At 36.5% G+C, this 15,967-nt stretch overlaps 2 protein-coding genes across 3 annotated transcripts in view; one reads left to right on the plus strand and one right to left on the minus strand.

Moving 5' to 3' along the window:
- The window catches only part of LOC124180314 (serine protease 55-like), a 123,568-nt gene extending 120,351 nt beyond the window's left edge, over positions 1–3,217 (plus strand). For both annotated transcript variants that reach the window (XM_046565707.1, XM_046565716.1), the window contains 3 exons: positions 171–305; positions 528–752; positions 1,599–3,217. In XM_046565707.1, the coding sequence (XP_046421663.1) occupies positions 171–305; positions 528–752; positions 1,599–1,892 (654 nt within the window). In that variant the 3' untranslated portion in view covers positions 1,893–3,217. The remainder of the gene's footprint in view (positions 1–170; positions 306–527; positions 753–1,598) is intronic.
- Positions 3,218–3,280: 63 nt separating this feature from the next.
- The window catches only part of LOC124180446 (nuclear migration protein nudC), a 140,581-nt gene continuing 127,894 nt past the window's right edge, over positions 3,281–15,967 (minus strand). The window contains exons 5-7 of the mRNA XM_046565960.1: positions 4,269–4,463; positions 3,688–3,890; positions 3,281–3,397 (exon numbers count right to left, since the gene is read on the minus strand). Coding sequence (XP_046421916.1) covers positions 3,346–3,397; positions 3,688–3,890; positions 4,269–4,463 — 450 coding nt within the window. The 3' untranslated portion in view covers positions 3,281–3,345. The remainder of the gene's footprint in view (positions 3,398–3,687; positions 3,891–4,268; positions 4,464–15,967) is intronic.

Here is a 15,967-nt window from a genome sequence, read left to right on the forward strand (position 1 = left end):
AAAAACTTGATTCGATCAGAAAATATTGAAACGATTGACATATTTAGCTTTTTTTGTGTAATTGTTAATATTTTCATTGCTGGAGGATTCATTTGAACTCAGCCCTATAAAAGAAATCTCACTGTATTTTATACTTTGTTAAGATTAGATTTGCACTTATTTAATTTCAGGAAGCATTCTGCGGCGGAACTCTAGTCTCACCCAGATGGGTCCTCACAGCTGCACACTGCATTCGTAAGAGACTCTACGTTCGTGTGGGTGAACACGATTTGACAGTGAAAGAGGGCAGTGAACTAGAATTTAGGGTAAGTCGGCTTTTTCAACGTTTCTGGTTTACGGGTATCATATCCATCTCAAGGTACTGCATGAATTAAGTTTACTAGCCAACACTTTAACAGCTTTACACAAGTCAATATTACCTGAGAATTTAATTTGGTTTCCAGCTCGTGATTATATCTATGGTGTCTACATGTGAGTATTCTTATTTTTTTAATTATTATTATTTTAATTATTCCTCCTTATTACAGGTCGACAGCGTAATCGTGCATCCGTACTATGACGCAGATACAGTTGATAATGACGTTGCCCTTCTGCGGCTTCCGGTGATTTTAACACCCGCTTCGACTCGCGGAATTGCTTGTTTACCGACTCCGAGACAGCCGTTGCCCACAAATCAACTCTGTACCATAATCGGATGGGGCAAGTCTAGAGCCACAGACGATTTTGGAACTGACGTGCTCCACGAGGCCAGAGTAAGCTACTACAAATGATCTTTACCTACGCACTATCTCACTTTTGAGAGAACATGTCAAAGCGCGAAGCGAAGGAAGCAAGTATATATATATATATATAGATAGATAGATATATATAGATAATTGACAAAGAAAAAAATTATTTTTACGTGTTAATTAAATGGGAAAATTTCAAATTCATTTAGCGAGTACTTAAAATTAAAATTAAGAGCTAGGCTTTGGTGGGAATTTTTTTTTATACGTTCAGAGTGATATTTCGTCTATGGAGTGAAAAGAAAAAAATAGTCGTCTCAAACGAAGCACCCTAATATATATATATATATGAGTTTGCGAGATACGATTGTAAAATAAAACTGCAAATAATTTCTACAACCTGCGTACATGAAATACGTTCCATAGGAGATAGTTTATCTTATTATTAAAGATCAAATATAGTTATCACTTTCAAGCTTGACGGTTCATACACCCCCTGAGATTAGTTAATTATCTTAAAAGAAAGTTTTTCAAATGGACATGGTGATCGGAACTGAATCAAGCAACGGATTATGTGAAACACAGACCAGAAGCAGTCTGAAATCAGTTGCAGGAATAAAATACAATCAGACATGAAGTAAAGTTTACTAAATTGTACGTTGCGATGAAAATACAGTTCAATTATGACAAGAAAGAATGAAAATTATTTGTTTTTCGCGATGAAAATTTTCCGCTGACGAATAAAGAGAAGGAAGAATTAAATTCACTGCGAAGCTGTATTTATAATCGCTCTGTCACACCAATTCTGTATTAATATAGATACATATATCATAAGCCTAGTTAAAACGACTACGACTTGCCTTTTGTCCTCAGGTGCCGATTGTCTCGAGTGAAGCATGTCGAGGGGTCTACACCGACTACCAGATAACAGATAACATGTTTTGTGCGGGATATCGTCGCGGGCGCATGGACTCTTGCGCAGGAGATAGCGGAGGTCCCCTGCTCTGCAAGGACCCGCGACGACCGGAGCAGCCCTGGACCATTTTTGGCATTACGAGTTTCGGAGAGGGTTGCGGCAAACGTGGAAAATTCGGGATCTACGCAAGGCTGCCCAACTACGTAGTATGGATCGAGAAGGTCATGAGACACACCGATGCAGGCACGTAGATCCAGGATCCATGAATCAGCTTGTTTGCCGCAACTCGCGGGATGTACGAGTATTGGTAGCGAGTGGGGTTCGAAGGCAGACGAAACTTGAATTGAGAGGAGAACTTTGCGGAAAAATTCGAATATTTTTCAAAATCTATTTCCTAGATAACATCTGACTTGAGGCGAAGTTTATAATTAGTTTGCGGCTCATACATTCACATCAGCTGTTTACAATCGTTAGTTTCAATATTAACGTTCAATAATAACGTGAAATATATAGTTGCGTGATAATTGCATGACCAAATGCATGATCTGATTATGATGTCATAATGGCCTATCTACTATTATTGAATGTAAAGGTGAATGTGTTATAATTTTCAATTATTTTCGCATCGATACTTTTATATTGCATTTATAGTAATAGTGAATGTTCGACCGTGCCTAGAATTGCATTTATGTTTAGAAAGAAAAAAGATCAAAAAAGTTTTTTTTACTTGATAAGCGATGTCCGCTTATAAGAATATCTCTTTTAACGAATTATATGAAATTTGAATTTCGATCTAAGCAAACGTAATTGTGATTTTTATAAATATAAAGTATATGAAAACTGCAGATATATTTTCATAAGATATGAATTATATACAAACATAAACGTAAACACTACCTATTACCTTATACACTATAACTAATATAGGAAAGCACCTGTACTATTTTGTATATATTTATTTCAAATGTGACGTATTTTCATACGTATGTATGCTATTATATTATATAGTACACAGAATGCTAGGAAATTATGTTAAAAAGAAAGAAAAAATCGTATTAATCTGACTACCTTGGAGTCTAGACATACATCAAATAAATTAACAACTTATTGTTAGCTTCAAATTATCGGACATCAACTCGGCTATCGTAATAGTTGAAATTTTCTTGGAAAAAAGTTCTTCGTCAAGAATATATTCGTAATAGCTGTCAGATTTGCCCAAGTCTAGCTTTCTCAAAATTTCAAATTTTGACCACGTACGTAAAAATTTATTTCTGAGTAATCGCGTAATTCGCGTAGCAGGCGGTACCAAAGTTGCCTTACACCAGGCGCATTTCAGATGTTGATTTATACTTTTACGATTTATACGTGTGGCACATAAATAAAGTGTAGCCAATAGCTAGAAAGATAATTAAGATAACAGCGAAGATGGCGGTTATGAAATTTTGTAAAAGTATAAAAGAAAAGAAAAGTAACAACTTTATGTGTATTGAATTAAAACGTGATACTTAAAAACTAATAAATTTATTCATCACGCAATAGATGTGTTAAACATTAAATCGAATGTGTGCAAATTTTTCATTAAAGGATGAAAAATGTTCTCAATTGTAAGACGGTGAAAAGCGTTCTGCTTCTTTTTTTGAATCCTAACTAAGTTAGAATTATTACATTCGAGCAACTCGTGCCATCAAATGTCCACAATCCTTTTCAGTTGTACTTGCACTTAGAAAAGTCCATTTCCGGATGCTGCTGCATGAATCTGAAAGGAGTTTTTTTCAGTAAAGTATTGCAATCGTTAAATCACGTGTATTTGAAAGTATGAAATTATAGGTTGTCGATTCTGTCGATACTCATTGCGCGCCGAGGCGTCTAAATGCCTTCAACTTATAACTTACGTACTAACTGTAAGATCCAGGCAATTTCGATGTCAATGAGTTCAATAAATTATTTGTAATTTCATATCAGCGAGCTGCATATTTTCGATTCGCACATGTTTTTGTTAAATGTAATTCGACGAATGGACGGATCTGAATGAAACTTTTCGCTCACTTCTTAATGACGTCTTGTTTTTTCTGCTCGTCCGAAGTAGGAAGACCCAGCTCCTTCTGCCTCTGGTCGTACATCATCTTCTCGACCAAACCTCTCGTTTCGCCGTCCAAATCCGAAAGCTTGCTTGGTTCAGGATTCACTTTCTTCGTGCTTATTTCGGGATCGCATGTCACGACATGGGACCACCATTGCATTTTGTTAACCTGTTTCAAATACGCAGAATTTACTTCACCGAGGTTATTTTTTTCAATATTATTCAAGTATACTGAAAATTTTTGACGGATTAGTTTTTATCATTTTTATTATACGAATTTAAAGAATTTAAGTGGGTTCGCAACAAATAATATACATATATATTTTCAGGTTTTTCAAAAGAAGAAAAAAATGTATTGACAGCTATTATAGCTTGCAGAACTAAAAGTTGTTTGGGAGTACGCCATGGGGAAACCACAAACTTTACTTTTGAATATTATCTGTTTAAACGAGTATCAGAACTCCAATGGTAAAAAAATACTATGAAATTCGTATGTAATTTTACGGTGTGAACGGAGGAAAATACCGTGAGGATGATAAAAATATACCTTTTCCAAATTGATAAGAAGTACTTTTCCATCTTCTATAACCCAAGTAGACTCCTCCAATTTAACTTCATGGGGAAAGTCGCCGTCGATAATTGGTGGTTCACCTTTCACGCCGCAAGTGAGATGTTTTTTCGTTATGGAAACAGCCAGGTCCTTTGGCCTTGCTGAGAAATTCACCTTCAGTGGCACCTTCAACTGCAAAATGATAAAAAGTCGTACGTTAGTGTAATCGAAGTTTTGATGATGCGGTCAATGATTTTCAGCAGTGAATATTGATTTTCTATAGTAAGAATAACAGTTATTGTCTGAAAAATACTTGAGTACAACCGAAAAAAAAAACCGTTTATAAAAATGGGTATCGAGGCACACTAATACTAATCAAACATGAAAAAGTGCACGAGGCTGTACAAGAAAACTCGTTAAATCCGGTACTATTTTAAGTCTGATCGATGTCACGTAAGCGTAACCATCATTCAAAGAAGTACAAAGAAAATAAAAGAATACGCTGCTGTCGCGTAGATTAAATCCTGGAAAATACAGAAAAAATAATGAACGAAATGTTTCAATTTTAAGAATTGAATTAATGCGATTAACGACAAGTCAGGGCAGTTATTAGAAGATTGGTTTTATTTTAGAACCACAGAAAAATGAAATACACATTAGTAACGTGACAGCCCTAATCGGACAATCACTCGATAAAAGTATAAACTGCGTCAGGTAAAATGAACTATGATCACGAGAATTACTATCCACTAATACAATTGAAGTCACGTGTAGTTTGCAAAACTTTTACCGAAAATTACAGTAGAATAAGTGTTTTGTACTCCGTCGTACTTCGAACAACGTCAAGGGAAATAGATCGTGATTTCTAAACTTACATTAGATAAATGGGAAAAATTAAGATTCAGTCACGTTATAAAGATTTTCCAATCAATTGTAAACATCACGACAGTAGAAATATTTTTCTGCTGTGCGATAACGCATGTGAATTTCTAAACATTCATAGTCGATTGGTGATGCTCGTAGCCAGTTTAAAATAGGTTTCAGCAGAGCCTTTTCTCGGTAGTTTGAAAAATCGAGTATCCATTAGAACACAATGACAGAGGCAAGGTGAGTGAAATTGTGTTTTATCTATTCGTCCAACAACAAGACAACTCGCACTTGTTCCTGTAATGAGGTGTACGTACAACAACAGAAACCATCAAACAGAGGTTGATACAACATGCATTCCGGTTAGGCGTAACAACATCCGTAACGGTTGTTATTTTGTCGAACAATTAGCCTGCCGGCGATCCTAATCAAAGTGTCTAATTATTTATAACTACAATTACATTTTTTATTGCAATACGTAAAGTGAAGGGGGCACGTCTAAACAAGGTGTGTATTGTCTTGCCAAAGAACACACGGATGATGAAGCGAAGTTTTGTAACGAGATGTTGAAGCTTGTCAGAAGTACGTGCATGCCGCTCTGCGCATATCGGTAGAGATAGGCAAGTATTATGTTATCATTTCGCAATCGGTAACGCTCCAATTGCCACTTCGCGTACGTATGCATGCGCGAGTGTTACCTTTTGATTTCAAACAAGGATCATTCATTGCACTGAGATCAGAATACACATTATTCCGGGTCCCTTCAGACTACGTACAGAGGTCCGTACACCACAAGGAGGACAGGCTTACATCTCTGTTGTGTGGGTATGGTTAAACTCGCTGTAACAATAGCCGGGATTTGCTGGGATGAAAATTGAATCATCAATTCATCCGGCTAATTTGAAAATCCAACGAAGGACGCAAGGACCAATTGCAGTTTCCGTCCCCGGCGATCGATTCGCGGACAATCGATATCGAACCGAGCAACGAACGTGACTGACGGGATTTCGCAACAAGTTATACGTACAGGTAAGTACAGGGGATACATTAGCGCATTCTCGTACGTCGAAACGAGACGAGACAACCAACGCCGATGAAAGCAAAGCGTTTCCTTCGGGCTGCAACAGCGGCTCACGATCGGCAACCACCAACTTTGCCCAGGTTACAGAACCTGTGCAGAACTCGGTTCTGCCGGCATGGAACACACGCGGAGAGCCGGGTGCAACGGTGCGTGGAAACGGATCATGGCTACCAACTTTAACCCGTTAACAAAGTGGAATATCATTATAATTATAATGATTATTATACGTGAAGTAATCGGCTATCTAGTATTTCTGCATTTTAGGTGAGTCGGCCGAGAACCTGCACCACCACCGCCGTCTATTTGCCTATCCGTGCCGCATGCGTGTTTCTTACTCACGCGTGCGGGTCGAGACACCTATAATGTTATACGCGTACATGCCTATGACAATTACGGCCATGCGTGCGTGACGAGATAACACGTGAGTATATAATCGAGGAGGTATATCCCTGACAGATATGCTAAGGTCGTGACGTCATGCCAAAGAAGCTGTCACATGATGCATTCGCGTTGCAGCAACACTCGTTAAGAACGACACGAGAACCGAGACATTTCTAGTTGCGATTACCGGACAGTCCGTGTCGACTGTTTTCAATTTTTATTGTAAATGAAAAATTTAGTTCTCGGTACGGAATAAAAATTAGATTTTTAACTTTCAACTTTTAGAAAATCTGTTATGCATTGATAATATTCTCTACCATTACGGTCACTTGTATTATATTTTCTTGTAATTATATGCGATAATTTCATGCTGATGCAACAATAAATTGACGTTGAGACCTTATTTAAAGGAAAAAATGTCGTAAACTGAAAAAACAGATTTCGTGTTGCGATAACGGGAAAATGTACTGTTGGAAATTATAATCATCCTAAATAGTAATACTCGGTACTAAATTTTCGTATAATTCCAACGATATTTAGACCACGGTTGTTACAATGATACGCGTCTTGCTGGAATTTCTTAGTTACTATGCCAAATGAAATTTTTCATGATCTATGCATCACCTGCGGACGCCTTTATAGCGTTGAACGTTTGACGAAGAAAAATGATGATTTTCATATTTTTGCAAATGTTCGGTGATGTTCGTGACTCACAAAATTTATACACTGATTCTGACTAGAAAAATTGATAAATCGACATAAATTCGACATTTTGATTGCTGATTAGGAGGACTAAGCCTCATGGTTTGAATACGTGCAATTAAATGTTTACTTTAGTGTTAATTAACAAGGCAAAGTATCAAAGAGCATGCATAATTATTATACCGGTTTATACTTAATTGAAACCTGGTATTCCAATTATAGAATTTAAATTGAGTATTAATCTGGCAATATTGAAAATATGCCAAAGCAATCAATGCCAATTATCGCGCGTCGAATGCGATTCGGGATAATTTCGTTTCCAATTCTTTTTTTAGACATCCGGTGACTATTCGTTGAATCAGTGACATATGACTCACATTTGAAATTTAACAAACGTGGGAGTACCTGATAAATTTTAATCCGTAAGACTCTGTTCGCGCTGCAGTTAGTTTGAAATTCATACATTCTCGTTGAATCTGCTGTTTAACGTATTTCAAAGCATTCAAAAATCTATATAAGATCTACAAGCAATCTCCGCAAGAATATTGCAGATATGAAAAATTTTAGGTCTGTGAAAATGATTTTCTACATTCTCACAAAACTTTTTACCTCATTTTACATGAAATTAAATTTTCCAAATAGCTGAAGCCGCTTCGAGAACTAAGATTGACAAACAACTATAACAGAGCTACAACTTTTCTGAATTATATTTTATATAAGTGAAATAAGAACTGTATATACAGATAATTTATACGTTCGAAAACCGAAAAATTTGAACCAAAAATATTAATACTAATAGATTTTCTTTGGGCAATAGCTGGAATAGAATTCGACTTTTTCTAACCAAATATACAGTTGTGATGTTTAATTTTTTGCCAAGGTGAAATTGAAGAGCGGTTGTGCAAAGCAATCTCAACGATCTGTACAACGCATAAGGCATATTACTCCACTCTATACGCAATCATTAAATATCGCCCGTCGGATTACTCGGAGTTACAATACACAATCGGTAAAATAAACGTGGGTGTAAGACAACCGAAGAACGAATGCCTTCGTGAATGTATAAGTAAAAAAAGAAAAATACTAACATAGGTATACTTCAAGATAACGTCAACGTAACAATGCTTTCAAGTGGCCCGTTCGATTTGCCTGAATCGGTCTTCAATTGCGCGCGGCGATAATACAGCGTATAAAAGAGTCGGACGAATCTGTGTTTGAAAAAACAAAACGAAGAAAAAAATAAATAAATAAAAAAAAAAAAAAAACAACAATACTCAGCCCGACCTTGATAGCTTGATAAAACGAAGGTAAAAAAAAAAAAAGTGTTCAAATCAAAAGCGAAGAGAACTGGGGGTAAAAAAAAATTCATCACTAAATACCGGGGAACCCAGTTTTGTATCCCTATTCCTATTACTCAAGGCATTGGCAGCAATAACTAAGTCGAGCCAAATGTTCTTTCTCGACCAATTTACACCGAACAGCGCGGAGTTTGCGATTTGCAAATATCGCCGATCGGATACATGCCCGTAATACGTGTAGCCGCAGAAGGGAAATGAGCGTGCGAAATTCAGCCTTGCGGATTAAACCGAGAGAAAGGACGGTCAATTGAATTTCGACATAAATTTGCTTGTTCTATTAATACAACAGCAACAACAACACAGCGGCAGCGATACGGGAACAATGGCGGTAAAACTAACAACGCGCCGTTCTTACATGCGGATCAGAATCGAGTTAACGGTTAAAAGTTCGCTCGACGATATATATATATATAAAAAATAAATATATATATATATATATATATATATATATATATATATATATATATAATATATACATATATATATATAATATATACACGTAACATAATTTACAGCATACTCTCAGCGCGGGCATAATAAGTTACTTCGCGAATAAGGTGCACGATCTTAATTACAAACGAGAATTAACACGTCTACGTACACGCGTTATATACTGTATCATCTTATACGTACGTACGCTGAGTGTAATCTTACGAGAACGACCTCGAATAACAAATCGCGAAGCTTTCAGCATTCTACTTGGCACAATGATCATTCTCCTTCTCGAAGCCTCTTAACCTGGAATAACCACTTTGGTAAAATCAAAACTGACCTACGTGGGAATTTATCGCCCTTTAGTTGCTAATTTGTTTCCCAAGTTTTGATTTTTTTTGCTACAGGCAAGTTTAATGTCCTTCGCGGTGAATTCTATGAAGCTCAAGCTGGCAGCCAAAGCTTTTAAACGCTGTGGATTTAGAAAAATAAAGTATCGGGAGTATTAGGGTATTTAAAAAAAAAAGTTTTCAGTTTCGGACTTCGCTACTTTATGCGAATGAACGTTAGAACGTTTGGCTCCTAACTTCAGCCTCGTCTAAATTCTTTACCGAACGAACAACGCAAAACGGATCATAAAACTTCGGATTGCAAATAGGTTCCATTACAGATCTAATGGCATCGTGCTTTTTCCGCTAGCTTGCACTCCTAGATTGTATCGAATTCAATTCAGGGTTATGATATTATACACAAAGACCGCTAAAAACGTCTACTTATGAAAGCATCGCCTTCGAAATTCTGTACAAGGCATTCATGATAATCGTATTGAGGTGAATTTTTTTTCCAACAGTTATTTTCAACTGCAGATCACTTTTCAAATTTTTATTATCTTTAAACGATATTGTTGTGATTTGTCGTTATTTAATGAAATTTTGCAACGAATTTTAATTGAAAACTGACTAAAACAAGGGTTTGTGGAATTTTTCAACCAAAGCACCGTAATCACCAGTTTTAAAGTCAAGTCAAATATTTTAGAACTACGTGTAAACTACCGGAAATATCGATACAGAAATTTTTAGCAAAAGGTCAAAGAGAGGTCCAATAAAAATCAATTACGAAAAGAGACGATTAACGTTAATCAACGATTAAAGTTTCTTTTTTTTTTTACGATTTTTCAATTGCGCGGAATTTCGTAAATGTGTCAATCAGCTAAACTAATATTTCGAATGATTCGTGTAAGCCGTTTTATATTTGTAATTGCGATTCAGTCCGAATAACTTTCTTTGCTAAATAAATAAATTCATATATTTTCAATGATTTTTTTACAACTTTCGATGAAAAAGTTTTAATCTCAACAGGTTTCGATCGGTATTATATCTGATTCTATTTCAATTTCAAGGTAAAAATAAATAGAAATTTTAAACAGAAATTTAATTTTCTCTGACTTTTTTTCAGAACAGTTTTAGTTCATCTTGGCTCAGCTATATAAATAATAAGCCGTGATCAATTCCTGTCACCGTATTCAACGATGTTCCATAGTTATCTCTTAGAACCAAGAGATGAAAAGTTATCGCGAGAGGAAAGAATACGTTTTTTCTGTAAACGAACAACATAATATTCCAACTTCTCTTGACTTATTATTGTCGTCTCGTTAGATCGAAGTGCATTTATGATTAACGAATTGCTCCTCGCGCTAATGAAAAACGCTTAAAGCCACCTACAATCTCCAAAGGCTGAATATCCTCTGAAATCGGGATCTTATTTAATTTAGGGATCATCTCGATGACGAATAGTAGATTATTCGGATGGTTTTAAGAATTTGCTTGGCTATGCCGTGACTTTATCGTGACCGTGGTCGATAGTCCGAAGGCTATTGTCCCACTCATCGACGCGACACGAAGCGATTTATTCAATTTCAATGGAATCCTTGGTACTCGGAGATCTGAAAGTTACGCAATTATCGAATACCTTGTTTATTACTCACATAGCTCGTAAATTAGAATATTTTTTTAAAAATTCCCAATAATTCTGATACGTACACGTTTCTCGTCAAGTCGAAAAATCGGTTGGATTTAAAAAACGTCATCAGACAAAGGCGTAGAGAGTCAAAGTCTCACCTGAGCTTATTTTGTTACATATGTGGCAATACCTAAAAAAATGCCCGTGAATATCAAAGTCCCAAATAAGTATACTTTGTCAACAAAACATAGCAATGACAATTTAAAAAAAAATTCTAATCTATCCTCTTCAAAACCACGTTGTGAAATTGACAATCGGTTGATTACAAAGAAAAATGTATCAATTGTTGATTGCAAAATGACATTTTTACTGTTTCTCAGCAATTTTTTTTATTCAAATGGATATTTCACCGATCAAACTTCAATGAAATTGACTTCGCTATGCGTCATTCTCTTTCTTATTAAAAAACGGAGAGATTCATCTACTTACGAGTCCCACTATTGTTCAAAAAACGATTTTACGAACAAAAAACGTAGCAAATATTCACCCCAGTCTGTCGTACCAGGGTTAAGAAAAATTGGATCGAGTGTATGCAATCATGACACGACGTTTCCATCACATTCGTTACTTGATCTCATATTACGGTGATTGAGAGTCCGACTGAAATCGCGCATTATAGATTCAGGGTGAATTTTGAAAAATTAGTCGTACCAAGACTTTTTTTATATTCTCAATAAATATTTATCATCTGATCAATTATGACTTTGTGCTTTGGATTCAATATACTGTTAATTTTAGAGCGAATACTCCAAATTTGAAGAGTACAAAATTATTGTGTAATTTCAAGAATTAAATTAATACGGACCTGAAATATAGCAAAAAATGTCCAACCTTCAAGAAAGTATAAATTCTTAATTCAATATTGATGGAATAATTTGCGTGTGGGAAATTTGAAACAATTAATTGCCTAGATCCAATAATGTTTAAATATTTGACAAAACACGAAACATTGTTTTTGACTTGTGTAACCTTTTCACTTGATTTAAAACCATCCCAAGTCCCAGATCTTTATTATGTCATCAACACACCGAAAAAAATTTCTACTTGTGATTATTTTACGAAAACCGGCAATTATACTTCTGAATACAGAATGAAATAAAAAGTATAAAGGAAAATTAAAAAAAAATGAAAAGAAGAAATGAAAAAATGGGACAAAATACTGTTCTTTTTTAACTACAGTCACTCGAACTATATTTCCTTGTAACTATGCAAAGATTTTATGTTGGCGCAAGAATAAGTTGATGTATTGCTTTATTTGTCCGAAAGATTGCAGTATAAACTAAACAGCTTCAATATTGGAATAAGCAAAAAATGTAGTAGCAACAACGATAATCAGATTAAATAATAACTTGTATCCGTCACATTTATTATAATATTTCGGCTATGTTTACTAATTACACTTATTGCGATAAAATCCATAATTGGACTAGAATTTTCTGGTAACTAAACAAAGAATGACATTTTTTTCATTGGGTAGCCGGGATTTTTTATTTATTTTTTTTTTGACTCCCAACTTTCGCAACAAACGGCGACAAATTGTAAATACGCAATTTGTGGAACAAGACTGGATTCGTTCCAAGCGAAGCCGTAAGGAGATCGCACGGATTAAGCGATGACGACTCGTGCACAATACCTATGCAACTTGCAAGCTGTGAGGTTGTACGGATAGATGTGAGACCCAGATTCAACGCGTGCAAAGAGCATCCGGTTCGCGTCTAGATTAGATAGAGTTCGCCGATATGGAGAACAAGCGAAGCGAAGTCATCCCGAGTGCAGGCTTCGATTTGCATGGACCTATTTCGAGGGTGAGACGAGGCGTCTATCGAGACTGAAGATGCTGGAAATTACACTCACCGTTTCGTAATGACTTCGAACTTTCAAACGTAATTGAAATCGTCGTTATTCGAAGCCGATGTTAACGGACGATCGCGAAAGCAAATTAATGTTAACTTGTTTAAGTTTTCCATCGAAATATCTAAAATTAATAATAATAGTACATAAGTGAAGCAGGATGGATCAGAAGAGGTTTTCTGTTGCATTGCAATTTTGCAATGTGTATAAAAATAAAATACCTCGTTTGTAGAAAATTTGTTATTTGTTTAAAATTTATCGGCATTAATTTTGGGTTATCATTATTTAAGTGAGATTGGAATTTTCTAATTTTCTCGAATGTTTCAGATAATATTCCGTGAAGGAAATCCAACCTTTTTATATGCAAACATTTTGAAATTCGAAAAGAGATCTATGAAGCAATTAGATTCGAAACGAACGGAGAAGCCGTTGAAAAATTATTTTCTATTATGAAATTATTAAGAGAGATTCGGTAAAATCAAAACGACATTCATCGGACGATAAGTGAAATCGATTTCAAGTAACTACGTATAACTTCGTTTCGGATTTTAATGAGCCGATTATTTCGGCAAATCAAAACTACGGAAAGTCGAAATATTTACATTGTTTATAATTTTACAGCGAGATCGAGATGTAAAAATTGCTTATCAAGATATATTTTCAAGATCAAGAATTGTTATGCTGTATATCTTGCGTGTTTTACTCGCCATACCGAAGCTCAAACGGATCAAACGAGGAAAAACCAAGTTTTCTGCAATTCTCCAAGTGTATACACATTGGGTTCACCTTAATTAACATTCAAAAATTTAATAATGGTATAATTGAAAAAAATTAGAATCGTCATTCGTCAGTTTTTTTTCCGAAAAGCAGTACTAATTGTCCCGATTTGGTCGTTACAATACTTGACTGTCTCTGTCTCAAATGACGAAACGATTACTGATGAATTGTAAAATGCGAGAAAAAAATTCTACGCGCAAAAAGTATATAATTTTCGTGTTGAATGCACTCAGCAAAAACCGCACAAATCCGTAACAGTTGTGAATTGTTTGTAATTTGGAACTGTTCAGCGAGGACGTATAGACAGCATTGCCTACCTAATCATCACTAATTCTGAAGATACGCAGCGATAGTTGAAGAGCCACATGGCAACAGTGATACCGATGAATTTCCAAGGAATAAGCGTCAGTCTCATCGCTTCGAACGGTATCCGCGGCCAATTTCCTCAACCAGTCACGACAATATCAATTATTTCAATGACACTAAAAAACACTGGTAAAAAAAAAAAAAAGAGCAGGAAAAAAAAGAACACATCCACATCACGGTTATACAACAACAAGTCGGACATAGAGAGACAATTAGTTTGAGAAGCTGAAAATTTCGCAACGAAATATGTAACCTAGATAGGTGCGAAGAATCGGTGCTACGACTTATTTCTAATCGATGTATGGTCGGTAGTAATTGGCGGTAAGGAGTTATGCGTACGGTAGGTGCTGCAAGGGGGACAGCTGGAACCGGTCCGATTTCGTGGCCAAGTTTTGAAGGAGCGAGGCGAGCGATCGCGACGCAATCGATTCACGACGAAAGACCAGTTCGCCAAAAATTGGCGCCAGGCCTGACCGCGGGTCAAAGAACGGCCTTGCCTCCAACACACTCGTGCGGCAATACAGGCACACATGCTCTCTAAACGCGGCACTGGACGCGTTGCCGCTGCGCGTACTCGCGGCGACGCCTGCGCACGACGCGCTTCGCTCGAGAAACAACCGCTGTTGCACAACGACGGCCGCACGGCCGCCAAAAGTGAAATCGAGAAGGAACGCGCCTTTGAGCCTCGAGATAACTGGAAATGGGAAGTGGAAATGTTGGCAAGCGATACCGACTCCTCCTCCTTTCGTGCCCCCCTTTTTTTTTTCTTCGTCTCACAACTTTTTGGTACATTCGACGATGGCGATGACAATCTTATCGTTGTTGTTGAATTTTTCATTCGGGGCGTTACTTTGTCTTCTTGATGTCACGCGTGCGCTACGCGACATCCCGTGAAAAGGTCGAAGTAGAACAACCGCGAAGCGTTCGGATTTTGGTTAATCGGTATGGGTTGATATGCTTACAAGCAACTTTACGCCGATACTTTCGGTACAGTTTTTAACATCCGAGACCAACCGTAAGCTTCCGAATATTTCAATCGATAATTTTCAATCGAATGCTACGTTTCTCATCTTCAATCTTAAACGTTCATCTTTTCCTCCGTCGTACGATCTCAGTTCAGACTGTTACTGTTCAGTGACGATTGTTCACCTCAAGGTATATATCCACATCAAGAACACGTAGAGTTGGGCCATCAACGTGCCAACCGAGTGAACTTTTGCCCTTCGTTTCTTCAACTCTCGTTCAACTAAAACTTTAAATCTATATCTCCATTATACTAGAAATAACGCTGATAGCACAACGATAAAAGAGACGCGAACCATTTAGAGAGCTGCTGGTTGTTTAAGAGTTGCAACGTCTTTTAGACCTCTTCACTATAAAAAAAACTAAAAGAATACTGGCCCGTTTCCATGCTTAAAAGCACTAGGTAACAAAAAAGAATCTTTCAACAATTTTCATCCATGTATGATGACACTCTTTTTAGATAAAACGATTCCGAGAAAGAAAAAACCATAGTTAGTCTGGAACGTGGTGCGCTTTGACTACCACATCAGCGTATTATAGAAATTGTATGAACCCTCACGATTGATATGTGAATATTTTCAAGTCAATCTAGGCAAAGACCGCGTGTAACCTGCGTGACCTCGATGATGATTCTGTATCTGAAATGGCTTACATGTAGGATAAATTCAACGATCTCTACTAATGTGTATGTATATATATATAATGAGTGCCAATCGAAATGGTTGCAATGACAAATCTGTCCGCTTAAACAACCACTTCTCTATACGTATACTCATCGAATAAGCATCGTGTTATCGGAGTTTAGAATCTCAGTCCACCTCATTAGAGGACTCCCACAC

The sequence above is a fragment of the Neodiprion fabricii genome, chromosome 1 (genome assembly GCF_021155785.1).
Source record: "Neodiprion fabricii isolate iyNeoFabr1 chromosome 1, iyNeoFabr1.1, whole genome shotgun sequence".
Taxonomy (NCBI): Eukaryota; Metazoa; Arthropoda; class Insecta; order Hymenoptera; family Diprionidae; genus Neodiprion; species Neodiprion fabricii.